The 22152-nt window shown below is 58.1% G+C and overlaps 1 protein-coding gene across 1 annotated transcript in view; it reads left to right on the top strand.

The window, feature by feature from the left end:
* Positions 1–22152, top strand: part of HMCN2 (hemicentin 2) — a 146068-nt gene that overhangs the window by 80413 nt on the left and 43503 nt on the right. The window contains exons 31-53 of the mRNA XM_028497384.2: positions 838–995; positions 1818–1941; positions 2368–2543; positions 3572–3668; positions 3843–3962; positions 6437–6598; positions 7429–7710; positions 8753–8920; positions 10058–10171; positions 10617–10703; positions 11445–11636; positions 12500–12673; positions 12802–12915; positions 13429–13571; positions 13939–14089; positions 14685–14903; positions 16515–16628; positions 17046–17233; positions 17868–17964; positions 18729–18890; positions 19065–19178; positions 20154–20356; positions 21066–21147. Coding sequence (XP_028353185.1) covers positions 838–995; positions 1818–1941; positions 2368–2543; positions 3572–3668; positions 3843–3962; positions 6437–6598; positions 7429–7710; positions 8753–8920; positions 10058–10171; positions 10617–10703; positions 11445–11636; positions 12500–12673; positions 12802–12915; positions 13429–13571; positions 13939–14089; positions 14685–14903; positions 16515–16628; positions 17046–17233; positions 17868–17964; positions 18729–18890; positions 19065–19178; positions 20154–20356; positions 21066–21147 — 3441 coding nt within the window. The remainder of the gene's footprint in view (positions 1–837; positions 996–1817; positions 1942–2367; positions 2544–3571; positions 3669–3842; positions 3963–6436; positions 6599–7428; positions 7711–8752; positions 8921–10057; positions 10172–10616; positions 10704–11444; positions 11637–12499; positions 12674–12801; positions 12916–13428; positions 13572–13938; positions 14090–14684; positions 14904–16514; positions 16629–17045; positions 17234–17867; positions 17965–18728; positions 18891–19064; positions 19179–20153; positions 20357–21065; positions 21148–22152) is intronic.

Here is a 22152-nt window from a genome sequence, read left to right as displayed (position 1 = left end):
ACGGACCCAGGAGCTTTCAGTCTAGTGGAGGATATGGTAATTGGATACTCACCCAAAGTACTGTTTCATGACAATTGTGATAAGAGCTAGGCAAAGTGAGGTACAACTGAATGCCTGGAACTGGGGCGCTGACCTGGCCTGGGGGGGTGGGGTCCCAGGAGGCATCTCTGAGAGCTGGATCCCTAAACAGAGACCATGTGCAAAATGCCTAGGCTATAGAGAATTTGAGAAACTGAAAGGAGGCTGGGGGCTTGGAGCTTACAGAGCAGTGAGAGGAGGGGCCAGGGTGGTGCTGGGGACCAGATGGAGGCTGGAAAGATCGGGTCTTTATCCTGAGAGCAGGGGGTAGGTAGCTGGACAGGAGGCTGGGACCCTGGGTGTCATGGCTCGTGCCTACCAGATACAACTCAATCTTCTGACCACTTTCTGCCCACGAGGGGCTGTCTGTAGGCTGATACCTCTGAGTTGGAAAGCAAAACCTGCCCAGGGATTCTCAACCCTGGCTACCCCTACACCATCCCCGTGATAATGACCTCGCGCTGACCAGAAGGCCCAAGTTCAGGTGCTGTGTCTGCCAGTTCCTAGCTGGTCAGCCCTTGGGCGGGTGACTTCCCTCTCTGAGCCTCGGTTTCCCATCTGTGGAAGCCTCATGGTGGAGTTGGAAGGCTGAGATGAGCAACCTCAGGGACTGTGGAGTGCTGAGCCCGTGCTGGGAGTGGCTGTCCCTAAGCTTTTGTGTGTGGCCGTGTGCTCCTGTGTGAGTACCCAGCCAGGGGCCCTGCCTGCCTCACCCCCGGCGGGGCTCAGCCTGTGCCCTGTGCCGCCCTCACCCTGCAGTGCCTCCGCGTATCACCCTGCCACCCAGCCTGCCGGGCCCCGTGCTGCCACACACCCCGGTCCGGCTGACCTGTAACGCCACGGGAGCCCCCAGCCCCGCGCTGCTGTGGCTGAAGGATGGAAACCCCGTGTCCACTGCGGGGACCTCTGGCCTCCAGGTCAGTAGGGCTGGGTGGCCCTGACTCGCCCCCCGGGTGCCTCAGTAGGTGCTGGGAGCAGAGGTCAGGGCCTGGGAGTGCCGAGGGGAGAGGGAAACGGTGATGGCCCAGGATGGTCGGCTGGGGGGAGGAAGGGGAGCTGCTGAACGGAGTCCAGAGCCAGGTGGTCTCCAGAAACATAATGCCCGCCACCAAGGTGAACCGAATATGTGATTTGAAAATTTCTAGTAGCTGCATTAGGAGGAATAAAAAGAAACAGGCGAAACCAATTTTAGTAATGCATTTTAAGGAATTCCCTGGTGGCCCGGTGGTTAGGACTCCTTGCTGCCACTGCAGGGGGCACGGGTTCGATCCCCGGTCGGGGAACTAAGACCCCGAAAGCCTCGCAGTGCGGCATAAATAAAAGTGTCCTTTGGCTACTTTATTTATTTATTTATAAATAAATAAAAAGTGAGTATTAGAAAAAAACCTGCTGTATAAAAAAATACATTTTAGCTCACCCAGTATATCCAAAAAGTATCGTTGCATCACGTGATCATTATTAAAAAACCATCAACCAGACGTGTTACGCTCTCCTTTCTGTACAAACTCTCTGAAATCAGTTGTGCGTCTTACACTTGGGGACCAGCCTTATTTCAAGGGCTCCCTAGCCGTAGCCCTACTCCAGGGCACTCTTTCTCAGGACCGACGTTATTCCCCACCAGCCAGCGGAGGTCCTGAGGTCTGGGCAGAGCTCGAGGTTCCTCTGCATTGTGGTGGGCCCTGGGGGTCTGGGCCTGCTAGCAGGGCCTGACCTCGTGTGGACTTCCCTCTGGGCCACAGGTCTTCCCCGGGGGCCGGGTCCTCACGCTGGCCGGTGCCCGGGCTTCCGACGCTGGCAGCTACTCCTGCGTGGCCGTGAACGCAGTGGGCGAGGACCGCCAGGACGTCACCCTTCACGTCCACAGTGAGTGTCAGGCCCTGGGCCCTGCCGGGTGCAGGCCGGCGGCTCAGGAAGGCGGGGCTGGGGCGTCCCCGGGGGTTGGATGTGGGAGGTCTGGCCTGAGACTGTGTCTGCCTTCATGTAGGGGTCAGTTGGACCCCCAGAGCCCTCTCCTAGAGGGTGAACTCCCCTGTTGTGGACCGGTGGGCGGCTGGGCCCTTTCCTCAGTGGTAACATCTGGTACAACTAAAGTACAAAATCATATTCAGGATATTGATGTTGTTATAATGCACCATCCTATTCAGGTTTGGGGGCCCCCTCTAAAGGTCATCAAGGGGAGGACAAGAGGGCTGCAGCTCAGGGGGTGGGCCCTCGTCCTAATGGTGACTTCCCATCCCTGGTGTTTGCTCCTGGCTGCTGAGACAGCCCCTGCCCCGCCCCTTCCCGCAGTGCCCCCAAGCATCCCTGGAGAAGAGCTGAACGTGTCCGTCGCGGCCAACGAGTCAGTGGCCCTGGAGTGCCAGAGCCACGCCGTGCCCCCTCCCGTGCTGAGCTGGCGGAAGGACGGCCGCCCCCTGGAGCCCCGGCCTGGCATCCGCCTCTCCGCAGACAAGGCCTTGCTCGAGGTGTGCGGCCTCCCAGGCCACCAAGGGGGTCCCCGCTGTGAGCAGAGCTGAGCCCTGAACAGGGCGGGCTGAGGTGCCCCCGTGAGCATCAGTTCAGCTCGCTGTGACCTGCAGGCCCCTCCAGTCCCAGGACCCATCAGAGCTGCTTCCAGCCAGACAGGGATGGAGAGCGAAGCCCCGGGACTGAGCCCTCAGTGGGTGGGGGGCACTTCCCTCAGGACCCCCACGAGTTTTTCACTCCTCGTTCGAAAGCCTCCTTGCCTTTGGGCATTTAAGGCCCTTCATCTGGCCCAGCAAGGCAGGGGTTAATTAGGGTCAGGGACTCTGGAGTCAGCCTGGGTTTAAACTTTAGCTCCGCCTCCTCCCGACTACTGCACTGTTGGGTGGTGTTCTGACCACACTGGCCTCCGCGCTCTCGCCTGTGAACACCTGGTGCCTTTCTTCTGGGGTGGCTGGGAGAGTCCTAGAGAATGCCTGTGAGGCCCCACCTGCCCCAGAGAACAGCTCATCCATGTCAGCTGGGGGAGGGGAAGGACCTCTCCAAGGTGCGGGGAGGACCCTCCAGTCCAGCCTGTTCCTCCTCCTCCCACCCCTCTACATCTTGTGATATGATCATTCCCAACTCTGAGCCCCTTTGTTTGGTTTCCTCTGCCTGGAATACCGCCCCCTCCTTCCCTTCATTCTGCAAAGCCACAGCCTAGCTCCAACACCCGCCTAGGTCAGGATCTGACCCCTGAGGACAGGGTCCCCTCCGCCTCCTCCTTGGGACAGGACTGGGCTGTGGATGTGAAGTGGGGTGAAGCTGGCAGGGCCGCCATTTGTGCCCAGTCCATGTCAGGCCACCAAGGCCCTGGCTTCCAGAAACTTCCCGGTACAAGAGGCTCAGCAGGTGCCACCACTGCTCCCTGGTTCCAGGTGGGAGGGGGGACTCAGCAACGTAAAGTGACATGCCCAAGGTCACACAGTCTGTCCGGGGGTAATTCCATCTGTGCCGCCCCGGCTGATGGGTGGTTTTTGCTCTCGGCCAGGTGGACAGAGCCGGGGTGGCGGACGCAGGCCGCTATACCTGCGAGGCGCTGAACCAGGCAGGCTGCTCGGAGAAACACTACAACCTAAATGTCTGGGGTGAGGGTCCCTCCCCTGCCCCTGTGAGGGCCGGGTCTCAGGCCCTGGGGTTGGAGCTGCCTTGAGTGGGTTCTAGGATACAGCCCTCCTCCACCCCACCCTCTCCCCGCCGGGGTCCCTGTCTTATCCCAGCCCACGACTTCCTGCCCACCTCACCTCCTCTCTTTTACTCAGTCCCTCCAGTGTTCCCCTCACCAGAGCCTCGCACCCTGACTGTGACCGAGGGGCACCCCGCCAGGCTGTCCTGTGAATGTCGGGGCGTCCCCTTCCCCAAGATCTCCTGGAGGAAGGACGGTAGGATGGCTGACCTCGCCCAGCCCTACCCTCATTGCCCCACCCAAGGAGGCTGCTCCCTGCCCTTGCTGGGTGCCCCCATTCCAGCTGAGTTGGAGGTGGGTGGGCTTGCAGCCCTAGGGGGTGCGGGTGCTGGTTACAGAAGGCCCTGCAGCCCCTTCTCAGCCAATGAGAGCTGGATTGATCCTCAGGCCTCACTTCAGATGTGTCTTCTTCCAGGAAGCCCTCCCCGACCTCCACCCCAGTCTAGGCCTCCTTGACGCCACCCCTGTATGTTAGCTTGTCATGTTACCCACCTTAGTCCTTCAATGTCTGCTCCTCCGTGAGCCCGTGAGCCCTGGGAGGCACTGTCCGGGAATTCAGCAGTGGCTAAGACAGTGTCCGGTACAAAACAGGTGCTCGATAAATATTTGGAATTCATTCATTTAACCAGTATTTGTTGAGAGCCTCTCTGTGCCAGGCCCCATTCTAGGTGCTGGATGTACAGCAGTGGATTGAGGCAGTCAGATAATAAATGACAAGTTAGTACAGGCATACCTCGTTTTATCGTGCTTTGCTTTCCTGAGTTTCGCAGATGTCGTGTTTTTGTAAATTGAAGGTTTATGGCGACCCTGCCTCCAGCAAGTCTATTGGTACCATTCTCCCAACATTTTCCAGCATTTGCTCGCTTTGGGTCTCTGTCACATTTTGATAATTCTCCCAATATTTATAACTTTTTCATTATTATAATTATGTTTGTTATGGTGGTCTGTGATTAGTGATCTTTGATATTACTACTGAAAAAAGATTATGGCTTGCTGAAGGCTCAGATGATGGTTAGCATTTTAAAGTATTTTTCACTAAGTTATGTACGTCGTGTTTTTAAACATAACTGCACACTTAAGAGGCTAAACGTAGTTTTTATATGCCCTGGGAAACCAGAAAAATCACGTGACTCGCTTTATTTTGATATTTGCTTTTTGCGTTGGTCTGGAACCGAACCTGTGATATCTCCGAGGTATGCCTGTAAATGACTTAATACCTGACATGATAAGTGCTATGGAGAGAAATAAAAGCCAGGAAAGGGGAGAAGTTGTGAGGGGGGAGGGAGGTGAGATTTGCAATTTTAAGTTGTGTGGCCAGCGACGTTTGACCAAGCAGATGTGGAGAAGGTGAGGGAAGAGCATGAGGATATTGTAGGGAAAAGCATTCCAGGCAGAGGTGATGGCAGGTGCAAAGGCCCTGGGGCAGGGATGAGCCAAGCATGTTTGAAGAACAGCAAAGAGGCCAGTGGGGCTGGAGCAGATTCAGCAAGGGGACGGTAGCAGGAGATGGTCACCTGAGTGATGGGCCGTAAGGATCTCAACTTTTACCTTGAGTGAGATGGGGCTTCTGTAGGGGTCTGGTTTGTACTCTAGATGGTTCCTGCTAGCATGATGAGAATAGAGCATTGGGAGCAAGGGTGGGAGCAGAGTGGCCAGTGAGGGGGCTCCTGCAGGGACTCTGGGCAAGAGATGCCGGCACTTGGACTAGGCGGGTATCCATGAGGTGTTGGGAGGGGGCCGTAGTCTGGATGCATTTCAAACGTGGCGCTGGCCGGATTTTCTGACGGCTGGGATAGGGGGCTAAGAAGAAGGAGGAGTCGGGGATGACTTCTGGCCTGGTAGTCAGGAGAGTGATTCTGCCATCACCGAGAGGGAGAGGCTACAAGGGCAGGTTTGGGGGAGCAGATAGGGAGTTTGGGGCATTTAATTTTGAGATCTGTTAGACACCCAACGAGTTGTCCAGTGAGCAGTCAGACATAGGTGTCTGGAGCTCAGAAGAGAGGTCTGGACTAAGAATAAATCCAAAAGTGACAAGACAAGTCGAGATCACCAGGGGAGAGAGCACGGACAGAGGATAGAATGTAAGAGCGAGGAAGAATGTCATGTGGCCACCTTGTCTCCTCCCGCTGCTGGGACACATGCTGATGGATGGCCAGAGCCCAGAGGGCCGCTCTGCTGTGAACAGGTGCAGGATGTTGGAAGTTGGTGTTTAATCCAATGCCTCTTGGTTTACAAAATCCTTCCCTGCATCGGGGTCTCCTTGCTGCCAGGTGTGCCAGCTGCTTGGTCTCCCTCCCCCATCTCTGTAGCTAGACGGATGGGTCATTCATTCGATAGCCTTCACTGAGCGCTATTATATGCCAGGCCTCAGAGAGCCTCTAAGGATCCCAGGGGGAAAGTGAGGCAGGGTCTGCCCTCCAGGACAACCCACGCCAGGGCAGTATTCGGACGTGCCACCTGCAGGCTTATCTGTGTTGGGGAGAGGCTCAGTGTTATGGGAGCTCAGAGTGGGTTCCGGGATCAGATTTGGTGCTCAGGGAAGGCTTCCTGGTGGAGGTGACATCTAAGTGGGCACCTGACGCATGAGCAGGAGCTGGCCAGGATGGATGGGAGGACGAGTGTTCGAGGTGGAAGGACCAAGGAGCAGGGGCTTCTTTCTCATGCATCCAGGTCAGCCTCTGCCCATGGACGGGGCCGGCCTTGGGCAGGTGTCAGCTGTGGGGCGGCTGCTGTACCTAGCACAGGCCCAGCCGGCCCAGGAGGGAACGTACACCTGTGAGTGCAGCAACGTGGCCGGAAATAGCAGCCAGGACCAGCAACTGGAGGTGCATGGTGAGTCAGGCTGCGATGACCTGAACCAGGCGGAAGGGGCCAGAAGGGGCCCACAGGGTGGGCAGCCAGGTGCCCTGGCAGGGCAGACCTCACCCCAAAACCCAAGCAAAGACAAAACAGGGCTGACGAGAGCACTGTCCTGTTACCCCTTAGCTCTCTGGCATTTCAACTGCCCCCTACCCCCAGCCAGCTTCTTACAGCTCCTGACCTCAGCGTGAGAGAGGGGTCAGCGTGATCCCAAGAAGCCCCCAATGGTCCAGAGGGAGAAAAACCCAGCTTGAAACAGTTGGAAGCTAAAGAAATGTAAAATTGATATGAAGCTCCTGTATGTGGTGGAAACATAAGTCGCCATGGACTTGTCCTGCCGGGATGAAATGAAATATCTCAACCTTGTAAAAATCATTCTAGAAAATAAAGCCAGAAAAAGTGCTGTTCAGCATCTTGGGGAGAACCCCACCTGTGGAATAATCCCTCACCCTCGGCCAGTCCTAACAGCTGGTTAAGTTCTGGGAAGCCTCTGGTTTCTAAGGAAGAAAACCCCTCACAAATCTACAGGCTGTTCTGTGAGCTTATTGCCCAAACGGCAGGCCTTCCTGTGATTCACAGGGTGTGGGGGAGGGGGCCATGGGGTACTTTTCTGACCCCATTATAGAGATGCAAAGTGGAGGCCCAGAGAGGCGGGGTCACCTGGCTGAGGTCGCCTGGCTAAGGTCACACAGCCAGACATGGAGGAACACAGGCCCAATGGAGGCGAGCCCAGAGCCTGGCATGTGGCGCGTGTTCGGTGCCCGGCGGCCCACTTTCCCTGACGTGCTTTCTCCCCGTGCTAGTTCCCCCTCAGATCGCGGGCCCCCGGGAGCCCCACACACAGGTGTCCGTGGTCCAGGACGAGGAGGTCACTCTGGAGTGCAACGCCACGGGGAAACCCCCGCCCAGGGTGACGTGGGAGCGGGACGGCAAGCCAGCGGGGGCCGAGCCTGGCCTGCGGCTGCAGAGCCAGGGTCAGAGGCTGCACGTGGAGCGGGCTCGGGCTGCCCACGCCGGGCACTACAGCTGCATGGCCGAGAACGTGGCCGGGAGGGCCGAGAGGAGGTTTTCGCTCTCTGTGCTGGGTGAGGACTGGCGGCCTGCTGGAGGGGGGCAGGAAGGGGACCAGACTGGAGAAGGCAAGGCTGCTTCCGTCCCCAGGCTGTGCTCCTGGGGCCACCCCCTTGTTCTGCTAGGAGTCAGACCCCTCTGGGTAGGGCTCCTGTTGCAAGAAGTTGCAAACACTGCTCTCAAAATCAGGATTGGCTCCAAATAGCCCTCATTTCCCTCCCTCCCTGTCTTCCGTGTTTGCTGTTCCCCTTCTCTGTTCCGGGCATTCTTTATCCTGCATGACTCGTATGTGATGGGGGAATTCGGGGGTCCCCGAGAGATCAGGAAGGTCCTGACCGCTGTCCTGGGAAGTCAGGGCAGCTTCCTGGAGGAGGTGACCTTTTAGCTGAAATGCAAAGGCTGAGTAGGGGTTCATCGGGAGCCGGGCTGAGAGGAAGAGTGCCAGGCAGAGGGTACAGACTCTGCGGAGGGCTGGAGCGCGTTCGCGGCGGCTGGAAGAGTCTTGTGATTCCAGTCTCTTACTGAGCTCCTCCTGCATGCCTCAGGGTGGAGGCAGGGAGTGGAGAGAGACAAGGAGGGAGAGGTGGGCAGGGGGCCTTTAGGGGGGACCCTCTCATGTCCCCATGTTGCTGGGATCCCCAGCCTCGCCCACCTAATCCCTGCCTGATAGGGTGTGGCTTCCTTTCTGAATGGAACTCTGCTCTGTGGGTTTAGGGACCCATCTGGTGTTCCCCTGTGCTCTAATTCCCGTCTCGTTTGCTCAGTCTTTACTCCGTGCCAGGCTCTGTGCTAAGCGCTCTACACACGTCCTTGTCGAATTCTCCTGGCATTCCAACGAGGGGTCGGGGAAACTGGGGCCCAAGCCTGATACCAAAGCCCAGCCCGTGGCCATCACTCACGCCCTTCAGTGGGAGCAGCTGTGATCTTGTCGCTTCTTGCTCCTCAGGCTTCCCTGCCTGGGGGGCGGGGGTCCTCGGCGAGGGCATCGGTGGGGAGCCAGGCAGGAGCGTACAGCCCCCGTCTGCATCCTGAATGCGGCTACTTCTCTGTGTCTAGTGCCCCCAGAGCTCACTGGAGACGTGGACCCACTGACCAACGTCACGGCTGCCTTGCACAGCCCCTTGACGCTGCTCTGTCAAGCCACAGGCATTCCACCTCCAGGGGTCCTCTGGTTCCGAGGGGAGGAACCCATCAGCCCTGGGGAGGACACCTACCTCTTGGCAGGTAAGGTGCCAGTCAGGGGAGTATCTGGTTCTCGGGTCTGGCCCTCTACCTCTGTCCATCACATGCCTGTGGCCTCTGATCCTGCACTGCCAGGCTTGGGTGGGATAACCGTTTTAGCTGGTGGTCCCCTGAGAGTGCACCCAAAAACACTGGTCAGGTGAGGTGCTCCAGGAAAAAAAAAATCAGATTTAAGTAAGTATGGAAAAGGCTTCCTGTTCTGCTCTCCTGGAGACTCACAGTGACCATCTGTATAGTCAAGGCTCTGATAAGTCCTGCAGAAAAAAATTCTCACGGCACCTATGAAACATAGCATGGAACCGTAACAAACTTTGCGAAATGCTGATCTCAGCACTTTCTCCTTTGAGTATTCGTCTTCCTCACAAAGTTGGTTTGTGATGGTTCTTGCTGGAATACAAATGGGGAAACTGAGGCCCAAGAGGCGATATCCCATCAGAATCTTGCAGGGACTTCCAGGCCCCCTGAGGCTCAGCCTCAGTGACCCGTCAGTTGTTCCATGCAGCCAAAGCTGGGATGGTGAATCAGTTTCCCCTTGTGCACCACTTCTGAGCGCTTGGTGGGGGCCGCCAGATTCAGTGTGATGATACGAATTCAGAGACTGCATCTGGGCCCAGCAGAAAGGAGAGTGGCGATCAGTTAGTGATGTCTGTCCTGGGTGCAAGAATAGCAGTGATGATGTGTATCTGCCTTCTTTGGGCTGGTCTTAGGAGATCCTTGCATTCCTCTGAGAGGAGCTGGTTCACCTCTGAGAGGTCCTTGGGAGAAGGTGGCCTTTTACCAGGTCCGTCAGAGTCGAATGAGGGTTCTGATCTGAGCCAGGACTACATAAACCATTGCTGTCCTTTTAGCCCCAGCCAACCCACAGAAGAGAGGGTAGCCAGGTGACAGATCCTTCTTGCTGGAACAGGGTCCTCAAGTTTACCCTGGTGTAGGTCTGATGTCCAGGGGGCTCCATCTACCTGTTTACCCGTCTGAGGAATGGAACATTGTGGGAGGCAGACACCTATACCTCTAAATATAATGCCTGGCATGCTCCTCTTCCTGGCGGGCAGCCTGGGCTCAGCTTGGGACAGAAGGCTGCTCGTAGCTGTGCTTGGAGCCCACTCCCCCCCTCCCCAGGTGGCTGGATGCTGAAGATGACCCGGGCCCAGGAGCGAGACAGAGGCCTCTACTCTTGCCTGGCAAGCAACGAGGCTGGGGAGGTGCGGAGGAAATTCAGCGTGGAGGTCCTGGGTATGTCACCGCCCCAATTCTCATGGGCACCCACCAATCCTTTCCCTCCGGCCTGGGAGCTTCTGGGGGTGGGGTCTGGCACCGGCAAGAGGGAGAAGCCAAGCCTTATTTTCTTTGCCTCATCAGCAACCTCTTCTCTGAGGCTGCCATAGAACTTTCCAGAAACAGCTGGAACTAACCCCAGATGAAAGGGGGAAAAGATTTTCAATACCACCCAACTGCCTTCCTCTGATCAGGGCCTTCTCCCAGAGGCACTGGTACTTCCCTCAGCCAGCTGCTGAGGGTTAGGGTTGGGGTTAGGGTTAGGGTTTATTAAACTCACAGCCCCATGGAGGCAGGCGTGAGGGGATGGGGAAGTGCAAGAGAGGCGCCATGGGCTCTTAGCTTCCTGCTCCGTGGTTGTTCAGCATGGTCAGTTAGCGTCTGTCTTCCCTGCTTCTCCCAGTTCCTCCCAGTATCGAGAACGAGGACCTGGAGGAGGCAGTCAAGGTTCCCGAGGGGCAGACGGCTCACCTGACGTGCAAGGTCACGGGTAAGGGACACACGCGGTGAACTGGAAGAAGGGTGAGAGGCAGCTCCGAGAAGGAGGGGGTCCCCGGAGAGCTGGGCTGCCTGCCCCCAGCCCTACTGCTCCCCACGGAGGGTCTCTCACCATCTTGGCCTTTGCACACTCTCTGTGCCTCTGCCCCACTCTTCCTTACTCCTCATCTGACTACAGAGCTCAGCTTCCAGGACCCTCCACAAGGAGTCCTTGGCTGACCCTTTGGGCCCATGGGCTCCTACGGGTCCCAGTGCTCCCCTATCCCAGCACTGACCACACTGGACCATAGTGGCCTTGTGACATCTGTGTACCCCAGCCAGGCTCTGAGCTCCTTGAGGACCAAGGGCTACCTCGTCACCATGGTTCCCCCAGTGCCCAGCAGAGTAGGCTCCCATTAATGCTTGTGGGCTGGGAGAGATGGATGGATGGATGGATGGATGGATGGATGGATGGATGGATGGATGGAAGGGATAACTTGCCTTTCCGTCCTGCCTGTCTGTACCAAGCCATTCCTGCCCACAACCTGGGTAAGGAAAAGGCAATCAAACCACACAGGAAAGGGCCCAGGCCAGGCTTGGTGGCTGCTTCTGTGTCTTGCCCTGTTGCATGGGCCTCTGGACTGAGACGGAGAATTGATGTCCCCTGCCCCATCTTGGAGCAGCCTCTGACCTCTTGTTTGACCTGGTCAGAACCTGCTGACACCTTTCACTTGCCTCTCCCCTCTGCATACAGGTTACCCACAGCCCAAGGTCACATGGTTCAAAGATGGCAGGCCCCTGGCTGGCGGAGATGCCCACCACATCTCCCCAGATGGAGCCCTCCTGCAGGTCCTCCAGGCCAACCTGTCTAGTGCAGGCCACTACTCCTGTGTTGCGGCCAACGCCATAGGAGAGAAGACCAAACGTTTCCAGCTTAGCGTCCTGGGTAAGTGCTAAGCATCTTCTGGCCGCCATAGGTGCCGGCAGGCTGGTACCAAGGTGACCAGCTCCTTACACGCAGCTTCCCACAAAGCACTTTACTATTTTTTCTTCCACATCAACAACAACAAAAGTAATAATAACAGCCCTATTGGCCGAACACCTACCATGGGCCAGGCATTTGGACAGGCCTGATTAGTTGAATCTTTTCAGCAACCCTAGGAGGTGGGAGATGTGCTTGTCTCCATGTGACCAATGAAGCTCTGAGGCTTAGAGAGGTGACAAGACTCCAGCCAGGCCCCAGGGTCGGGGCTCACACCCAGGCAGGCAGTCTCCCAAGGGCCGTCAGCATGCACTGTCTCGTTAGGAGAAACAGGGGTCTCGAAGTTGAGAGGAGCACAGATGTGTTTCTTAAAATGCCGTTGGTGAAAGGGAGGGTCCCCAGCGAGAGCTGAAAGAGAAAATTTGGGGGCCAATGAAAGCAGAGCTATTCCACCCAGCGGGGAGTAAAACTCCATCCCCACCTCTGCTCGGAGAGTGGTGAACATTGGAACCACAAACAGAATTGAGAAGGCTCTGGTTAAAGGAGTAGATTCTGGATGTTAAGAGACTATGGGAGAAATTGAGGAACAACTGACCAGCTTCCCCTGTGCTATTGCTTAGCGATGGAGAGCCTGGGCTCTGGGTCACCCAGGCCTGAATTCAGGTGTGGCCGCACGGTGCGTGGTTCCTCTGAGCTTCAGTTTCCCCTCCGTGCGATGCAAGTAGCAAAAGCACCGAAGCCAAGCCCCAGGGTCTGAGGCTTTTGTGGGTCCTTGGGCCCAGGGTGGGGGATCTCCGTTAACGAGCACACTCCCTGCCCCGCTGCAGTGGTTCCCACCATCCTGGGAGTGAGCAAGGACAGTGCGGACGAGGAGGTGACCGTGACCATCAACAGCCCCATCTCTCTGATCTGCGAGGCGCTGGCCTCTCCCTCCCCCACCATCACCTGGATGAAGGATGGGGCCCCGTTTGAGGGCTTGGACAACATCCAGCTGCTCCCAGGTGATGCCCTCGGGGCGGGGAGGAGGGAGAGAGGGGGCAGGTGACTCGTCATGGGCTGGGGCAGAGGAAGGGAGCCTAAGTGAGTGCCTGGGGGTGACCCTGGCCGCTGCCCCCCGCCCCCCAAGCAGGCACCCACGGGCTGCAGATCCTGAATGCTCAGAAGGAAGACGCGGGCCAGTACACCTGCGTGGTCACCAGTGAGCTTGGCGAGGCCGTGAAGAACTACCACGTGGAAGTCCTCAGTGAGTCAGGGGCCCTCCAGGGCACCCGTCGGGTGGGCAGGAGGCGGCCCGGGAACCCTAGGGCTGCTTTTGACACCCCAGATGCCTTCACATGGCTTGTCTCCTCTGATGGTCACTGGCCAGCCAGGGCCGGCTCAGTCATTTTAGGGCCGAGGACCTAGGAGGAGGGAACCGGTGAGCTAGGACTTGGGCCACGTGGACGCCCAGAGCCACACCAGTCCTGGCTTTCTCTGCCGCTCACACTGTGGTACAACCAGAGACCCCACCACCTGAGACCTGGCACCCCCGAGAGGGCTCCCAGAGAGAGGTCACCCCAGGAATGCCCCCACCTCAGACCTGACCCGTCCCGTAACCATCTCTCCCCAGGAGCGGGTGGGTTTCCAGAGGCTCTGTGCCTCCACACTCTCAGAGAGCCAACGCCCCGTTTCTGGGACAGACCCGGGACCAGGGCGAGCGCAGGGTCTCAGCACCTCTTCCGCTGGCCTGCTCCTCAGACTGCTTTGTGGTTTTCAGTCCCCCCTTCCATCTCCAAAGATGACCCCTCCGGGGAGGTCGGCGTGAAGGAAGTGAAGACCAAGGTCGATAGTACCTTGACCCTGGAGTGCGAGTGCTGGGCCGTGCCCCCACCCACCATCAGATGGTACAAAGACGGACAGGTGAGCCCGGGACCCCCTGGCGGCCTCAGGCACTCAGTCTGGTCCCCCTCGTCTGCTTGGAAGCTTCCAGAAAAGGCAGTCAAGGCATCAGGTCCCAGAGCTGGCCTGGGCCCTGCCCCGCCCTTTGTATTTTAATAAGAAATTCAACTCTTCGTGGGAAACAAGTCTCATGAACATTAAACCCTATATTCACCCACTGGATTCTCTTCTAATTTTTAAGTTGTATGGATTTGGTGTTACGAAATTGTCGGGGTGTTCTTATCACTTTAGGTCGTATTCCAAAAATTGTGTGGCCATAGGAGTACACTCGTCTGGGGGCTTTCTGCCCCTCATTTCTGATGTCTGTTTCCCCTCTTTCCACCCTCAGCCCGTGACCCCCAACCAGCGTGTCCACATCCTTGGTGAAGGACAGCTGCTCCAGATCCAGCCCACGCAGGTCTCGGACTCTGGGCGCTACGTGTGCGTGGCCACCAATGTGGTCGGCGAGGATGGCCAGGACTTCAACGTGCTCATCCGGGGTGTGCAGGGCCACAGGGAGGGGTGGGGCATGGGCCAGTAGGACTGGGAGGCCGCATAGCTGGGGGCGGGGAGCGTCAGTGCTTCTGGGGTGGCCGGGCGGGAGGGCTCTGTTCCCATCGCTGTCTGCATGTCTGGCCCCCAAGCCCCTGGCCTGGGCTCTTTCATGAACTGACCTTGTGACAAGGACATCGTTGCCCCCCAGGCCTTGGTTTTACCTCTGTAAAATGTGGGTGATCAAATCAGGTGACCTTGAGGGCCCCCCCAGTTCAAAAAGCCAGTGATGAGGGGCCTCTGTGCTCCAAGGCACACACTCTGGCTAACGCTTAGTATCTGGCATTCTCCTCTGAGAAGTAGCAGCGTGTCGCAAGACTGAGTCCATTAGACACGAGCTCCAGAGAGAGGAAACTTATCCTAGTGCCCAGCATAGTAGTTGCTCAGTAAACACTGGTGGAATGAGTGAGTGAATTTAAAAACTGCCTTGACTGAAGGGGTTGGCTCAAACGGTGGAATTTCTGTGCCTCGGCCGGGGGGAGCTGGGACGCGAATCCCGTCCCTCAGCTGTGAGTCCTAATGGCTTTGTCCCCTACTCCCCAGTACCCCCCATGTTCCAGAAGGTGGGAGATGCCAGTGCGGCCTCTGAGACCCTGTCCCGGGAGGAAGAGGCCCGGGGTGGGGTGACGGAATACCGGGAGATCGTGGAGAACAACCCCACCTACCTGTACTGTGACACCAACGCAGTCCCACCCCCGGAGCTCACCTGGTACAGGGAAGACCAGCCCCTCTCGGCCACAGATGGCGTGTCTGTTCTGCAAGGTAGGCCAGGGCTGCACAGAGAAGCAGGGCGTTTGCAGGCAGGCACCAGGGTCACACCCATATCAGAGCTGGTCTCCTCTGCCTTCCTGTAAGTCCTTGAGCTCTCCTGTGTGCTGCTTGCCATGTGACCCTGGGCAAGGCATGTGACCACTCTGGACCTTAGCTGCCTTTTGTAAACCGGGGCTAGGAGTTCTTTACCGGTTTGAAGGCGAGAATGGGGTCCCCTTCTGCCTCTGGTTTGTAGAACAGAGGTTCTCATCTCGGCCGTGCCCACCTCTGGGCTTCACCATCTGTAACGTCCTGGCCCCTTTCTCTGGAGGTGTGGCCGCTTCCTTTGTTAAGATCTCGTGACCCCAAATGGTGAAGAATCTCTCAGTGGGCTCTGATAACCACCCAGAGTCCAAGCTCATGGCTTATGTGACCTTTTAAATTTCTTCTTACAACTTTAAATATTTCTTTAAGGTTATTTAATTTTTGTAAACAACTGCTTTATTTCAGAATAGTTTTTTGTGGATTACTTGGAATTAAAAGGCTCCGGGGATGGGACTTAGAAATGCCTGGCTTCCCTAGGGTGGCCCACAGCTGGGAGGTATTCGAGACACAGAGCCCAGATGGGGTCCTGCCGGGTCCTGCCAGGCTTGGGCCAGTTGTGGCGCTGTCCAGCAGAGGGGGATGACGTGGGTTGCAGGATGAACAGGGTCATTCCAGGGTTTGTACTTTGGTACTTGAAGAAGAAGGTGGCCCCTTGGAGGTCTGGGAGAGGCAATGCTTACAGAAACCTCGATTGACCTCTTAACGTGGCACTGCCCTCTGACCTAGGGACCCAGTGAGCTCAGTCACATGCTGATTGGCCTCTGACCCTGGCCACTGACCCCAATCCTGGGTACACAGTGATCACGGTCACGGCTGACTTTAATTCTGGCCCCGATCACAGAGTAACCTCATGTGTCGAGTGACCCCTCCCCCAGCCATGGCCACTGCCTCCCCACATTCCGGGTACTGTCTCCTGGCTCCGCACATAATGAGCCCCTGGTTCTAACCCTGCTCACAGCCCACCCCATCCTGGGTCAGAGATCCCCCAACCCAGAGTCCTGAGCACACAGCCCAGCTTCCACTAGAGTCCAGCTCCAGTCCCACAGATGCCAGGGTCTGGCCCTGGCTGGCTCTTGTGCACAGAGGGTCCCAGGTGATGCCCCCCAACTGCCCCCACGCCCAACCACCGCCGCCTCCTGAGAGCCTCTGCCGACATTTGCCAAGCTCTCTGCCCCTTCCCTCAGCCTTCAGCGAAGAGCTGGGCTCAGCACTGCTGGGCACTCTTTGGGGGCCTCAGTTTTTCCATCTGTAAGATGGGAGTAGTAACAGCACACGGAGTCAGAGGCCAGGCAAATGCTCAGCCCAGGGCCTGGCACAGAGTAAGCCGCTACTGCGCTTTATTTGATCCCCTTGACCCGTGACCTGAGCAGAGCAGGCGATTCTCTGCGTTTCACAGATGAGGTGGGGGAGCGGGAGTGGCCGGGGCGGGGGGGGGAAGTGATGTGTCCCAGGTCCCCTCCAGGGGGAAGAGCGGGTTTCCTTGCCCTGGCTCAGGCCTCTGTCCCCATGTCCCCGCAGGAGGCCGGGTCCTGCAGATCCCCCTGGTACGTGTGGAAGATGCCGGGAGGTACTCTTGCAAGGCCTCCAATGAGGTGGGCGAGGACTGGCTGCACTACCAGCTGCTGGTGCTGAGTGAGTGGCCCGGCCTGGGGGCGGGTGGGGGGCGGCGTGGTCTCATGTCTACAGGTCCCATGAGGGGCCCCCTCCCAAAGGGGGTCCAAGTAGAGAACACGTTCAGCCCTGCTGTACTCAGAGGTTGGTGAGGTTGGTGAGGTAGGGGTGACGAGCTCGGGCTCTGAAACCAGACAGGACTGGCTTCAAATTGCAAGTGAACTGCTTCCTAGCTGTGTGACCTTGAGCAAATCACAGCCCTCTCTGTGCCCCAGATTCCCTAGCTGCGGCAGGGCCTGGGAGCGCTTGGTGGGCAGGGTCCAAGGAGCCCCAGCTAGTGCCCGGCACCAAGTGGTGTTCTTGCCTCCACGCCCGCCTCCCCCCGGGACCTTTCCCAGGGAGGCTGCCCGCTCCCCACCCTCTTCTCCCCCCGCCCAGCCCCACCTGTGATCCTGGGTGCCACAGAGGAGCTGGTGGAGGAGGTGACTGTCAACGCCAGCAGCACCGTCAGACTACAGTGCCCAGCCCTGGGCAACCCTGTGCCTACCATCTCGTGGCTCCAGAACGGGCTGCCTTTCTCCCCAAGCCCGTGGCTGCAGGTCCTGGAGGACGGGCAAGCCTTGCAGGTCAGGACGACCCCCTGCTCGGGCTAAAGGCAGCGGCCGCTGCGACTCAGTGTTGCTTGTCTGAGGACCAAAGAGCTAACCACTCTCTGTGCCAAATGAGGCTCTTTGCCTGAAACCACGTTGGAGCCCCTGGGATTTAATTCAGCCCACCAGATAATCGTACGTGAGCAGCCTTGCTGGGCTACGCATGGCACCTGAAAAGGACGCACAGGCATGCCACACTTGGAGCCCAGCACGGCACAGGGCAGCCTTCCTCGGGAATGCCGTTGGATGCTTACAGAGCTGTGCCCAGACCTCGGGCAGCTCCTCGGCCACCCAGTGTCCAGACACAGCCCCACGGGACCCCTGGAGTCCAACACAGCACAGAGCACCCTCCTCGGGGCTGGGGGAGGGGACCGTTGTCACCATCTAGTTTGCTACAGGGAATCATCCATCAGCTTCACATCCCCCCAGATGTCACAGGAAGCCCTAGATGGCAGTGGGGTGACCCCCTAAGCATTGCTCCATGTAGGCAAAGGTGGGCTTCTGAGGGGGCTCCTCCTGGCCCCTGCCGTGCCTGGAATGGGTGGGAGGAACCCTCACACTAGTTCCTGGTGGGACCCAGAGCCATCCGGCCGGTGGCACGTGCCCACAGGTGTCCACGGCAGAAGTGGCTGACGCTGCCAGCTACATGTGTGTGGCCGAGAACCCGGCGGGCTCCGCGGAGAAGCTCTTCACCCTCAGGGTGCAAGGTGAGCTGGGCTGAGCAGGAAGCCCCCTGGGTTCCCCAGCTGAGGAGGGGCTGGTGCTCTGGGTCTGCCCCCCGCGCTCCGAGGACTCACTGTGCGGGCAGACACAGCACCTCGGTCCTTCCAGTGTCCTGGGCTCTGGGCCTGTGCCAGCCGTACCCCAGGAGCGCATTTGGGGGACCCTGTTCACTAGATAATTTTAGGCAGCTCCGGAGGCTGCCAGAAGAATGGCTCTTCTGAGGCCTTACAGCACCGCGGTTGCGCATTTACTGTGTACCTGGCGTAGGGCTGAGTACTTTCCCCAGACTCATAGCTGAGAGGTTGGCCCAATTTTAGGGCTGTGGAAACAGACTCAGAGATGTCACCCAGTGGGGGTCTCCCCGCCCTGGAGTCGGCCCTCTCAACCTCTGCGTTCTTGTGACACATATACATCTCCGTGGCCGTGAGCTCTGCCTTCAGATGTGGGGCAGCTGTGGCCTCGGGTGGAGGCATGATGGTGTTACTAAAGGTCTAGGACTCAAACCTGAACTGATATTCTGGCTCTGCCGCTGAGCAGCTGAGTGACCTTGGAAAAGTGACTCTCCCTCTCTGATCTCTAAGCCCCGGTGTTCGCATCTGTAAGATGGTTGACAAATAGGAGCCGCTGCGCAGTGAGGTTTGAAGCGCCAGGAGCTAGTGAAGGCCCTGTGTTTCACTCTCTGGCTGTCCGCTCCCTCCCGATGTGCGTTGTCATGTGTCTTTCTTTATCCTGGTGGCCGCGGGGACAGTCCCACCACGAATCGCGGGTCTGAAATCGGAGCAGGTCACCGCCATCCTCGACAGCAGCGTCTCCTTCCCATGCGAGGTCCACGCTCACCCGAGCCCCGAAGTCACGTGGTACAAGGACAGCCGGGCCCTCTCCGTGGGAGAAGAAGTCTTCCTCCTGCCTGGTGAGTAAACTGAGACTGGGGACCCAGCTCTGAGACTCTGTGGGAAAGCAGAGCTGCCTCCCCAAACCTGGGACAGGACTGGATGTCGGGGAGGGCTTTAGGACTGTGGGTGTGGGCGCTGGGGGCTGGGGCCTGTTCGCTGGGGCCAGGGGCTATCTCCCCCACCCCTGGCAGGCACCCACACGCTGCAGCTGGCTCGGGCACAGCCATCGGACTCTGGAATGTACATGTGTGAGGCCCTCAATGCCGCCGGCCGAGACCAAAAGCTGGTGCAGCTTACCGTGCTGGGTATGTCCTGTCTGCCCCCCCACCTGCACTGTCCCCCACTCCTTCAAGCAGCCCTCACGCCCTCAGACAGCACAGCCAGGAGAGGGGCAGCCGGCCCTGTGGGAGCCTGGGATGCCCTGTGCCCTCTGCTGCAGTGGTATCTGGGGGGCATGGTGGTTAAGATCCTAGTTTTTAGCGTTTGGACATGCTTGGGTTTGAAACTCAGCTGTGCGCTTATTTGCTCTGTGACCTTGGGCAAGTCACTTCCCCTCCCTGAGCCTTGGGTCTGTCATCTGTAAGGTGATGGTTGGTATATAAGGGTAAGATGATGGTATGTGAGCCCTTAGCCCAGGGCCTGGTGCCCCGTGGGCTGTGAAGCTGAGGAGGGGACAGCAGGATAACAGCCAGAGCTGGCCCAGGAGGGGCCCTTCCCAAGCCTGATGGATCACGAAGTTCTCCGCATGGAACATTTTTGGGGGCTTCTGGTCTTCAGAATCCTCTTGGGGAAAAGCTGGCCCAAGATGTCATGAGCCAGCACTCCCTGAAGGGTTCTTTCAAGCCCTGGGGCAAGTTCATTCATTCGTGCCTGTTCCCCTACTGTGCGCCCGGCACCGTGCCAGGTCTCGTGGGCTCACAGCTGGGGTGGGAGCTTCTACATTGGTTTGCTGGAGGGACATGGGCCTGTGGACCCCCATGGAGGGCCCTAACCTAGCTGGGGCCTGCCCTGTGTAGGAAAGAGCCTAGGAGGGTTGTCATAGCATCTCCCCGGACTGGGAAGCTGAACCCAGAGAGGGCAAGAGGCTTTTCCCAGGTCACCCAGCAGGCCCTTGGCCTGCTGGCCTGGATTCTCTTCTTCCAGCTCCCTGGGTCTGTGCCGTCCCCTGCGGCGGGGTCCACTGCGTGACCTTGTCTCTCCATAGGCTGTTAGCCTGCGGCTGGGGCCAGGGAGGACACGGGGAAGGCCACGCCCCTCACTCAGCACATCTCCTTCCCCAGTTCCCCCAACCTTCAGGCAGGCTTCCAGTGGCCCCCAGGGTGTGGTCCTGGTGAAGGCGGGGGACAAGGCCGTCCTGAGCTGCGAGACAGACTCACTTCCCGAGCCAGCCGTGACCTGGCACAAGGACGGGCAGCCCCTGGTCCTGACACAGAGGACCCAAGCTCTGCTGGGTGGGCAGAGGCTGGAGATCCAGGACACCCAGGTGAGATGTCTGGTGGTGCGGGCAGCTGTGGGCAGCCCTGATAATGTCGCCTCCTGGTCCTGGTGAGCCGAGGGTGGGCGTGGGGGGCAGCTGGGGGGCAAGATGGGGGGGCTGCTGCCTCCTTGGCCTGCAGGACCCCAATCCAAGGTGACTAGCAGCGTCCGGGGTGGGAGACGTGGGAAGAGCACAGCGCCCCAGATCCGGCTCCGCACTGACTCGCAGAATGACTTGGAGCAGATCCGCCTGCCTGTTGCCCCAGAATCCGGAAGCCTTTCCAGGCCCCTCTGGTTATGACTCCCTGGGAGTCTGTTCCACCTGCCCATGCCCCTCCCTGGCGTGGGTTAGACACTCACAAGCGTTCTTTGGATGAACATTTGCTGCTCCTCTGGAAATGCACCGGGCTCCGTCTCCTGACTCAGCGCCATCCCCACAGTGAGGGAACCTTCTCCTCCAGGCTCCACTGACAGACATGCAGCCCCAGGGAAGGGTGGGGTCTGGATCCTGTGCACTCACCTTCCATCGGCCCTCCCGCATCTTAAGGCTCTTGGGAAAGGCCAGAGGGTCCCATCTCCCCTTTGGCTTCCCAGGCAGGACCAGCATATTTGAGGAGTCCCTGCTGTGGAAGGTTCTGGGCCCTGGATGTTTTGGGGGAGCTGTAGGTATCCCCACTGCAGCCACATACTGTCATCATGTGCTCTCTCTGTCCCAGGTGTCGGATAAAGGTTTATACAGCTGTAGAGTCAACAATACTGCCGGGGAGGCCATGCGGGCCTTCATCCTCACGGTCCAGGGTAAGCTGGGGACCAGCCTGCGAGCATCGCTGTGGTACCCCTAGCAGCACAGGGAGTTGCCAAGGATGGGAAGGGCCGTAGCTGGAAAGGGAAGGTGTGGCTGAGTGTTTAGGGCACAAGATCTGGAATTGAAAAGACCAGGATCCGAATAGGACTCTGCCAATGACTTGTTCTGTGGGACTCAGTAGGGTGACTTTATCCCTTTGAGCCTCAGATTTATCTTCAGTAAAAGGAGCTAAAAGGAGTACCTGCCTGTGTGGCACGCAGGAAGTGCTCCATCTGTGGTCTGCCATGACTGTGTCTAGAAAGTGCTGGGCACAGGGCCCGGCGTGGAAGCACTGGGACAGGAGCCCTAAGAGATCAGACCCTCGGAGTGCAGGGGCCATGTCACCCCCGCCTGAGCCCTGAGGTGCCTGCCCCAGCAGCCCAAGAACGGAACACAGATGGCATTTCATTGGGTGTAGCTCAAGCTGGGGATGAGGGAGAGCCTGTTGGAGCTGCCTAGGGAAGCAAGGGATGAAGGCTTGGCCAGATTTTCTCAGGATCAGCTATTGTGTCGGTTAGGGAATAGACTCAGCTGGGTAACAAAAAGACCCGAAAATACAGTGCATCCAGTAAGAGAGAAGTTTACCTCTGTCATCCAAAAGCCCAGAGGTGAGTGTCTAGGCTGGAGGGTAGATCTCTACCTACCAAGTGGTAATTTAGGGACCAGGATCCTTCCATCCTGTTGATCTCCCATCCCCTGGGGGTTGTTCCTGTCCATGTCGCATCCTGTCCCAGCCCACGCAGCAGAAATGAGCAGACGCAGAGGGCAAGCATTTTTATTTTAAGTGGGTGATGCAGAAGTTGCATCTGTCCCCTGTGCTTGTATCCCAAGAGGGAGAACTTTGACAGCTGCCCACAGCAGGCTGCAGGGGAGACTGGGAAATGTAGTTTCTACCTGAGTGACCCCGTGCAAGATGGGATGGACAGTTTGGGGGGACACCAGCTGTCTGCTGCACGTGC

The sequence above is a fragment of the Physeter macrocephalus genome, chromosome 13 (genome assembly GCF_002837175.3).
Source record: "Physeter macrocephalus isolate SW-GA chromosome 13, ASM283717v5, whole genome shotgun sequence".
Classification (NCBI taxonomy): Eukaryota; Metazoa; Chordata; class Mammalia; order Artiodactyla; family Physeteridae; genus Physeter; species Physeter macrocephalus.
The sequence above is the reverse complement of the archived record's forward strand: the minus strand, read 5'-3'. Positions and strand labels throughout refer to the sequence as shown.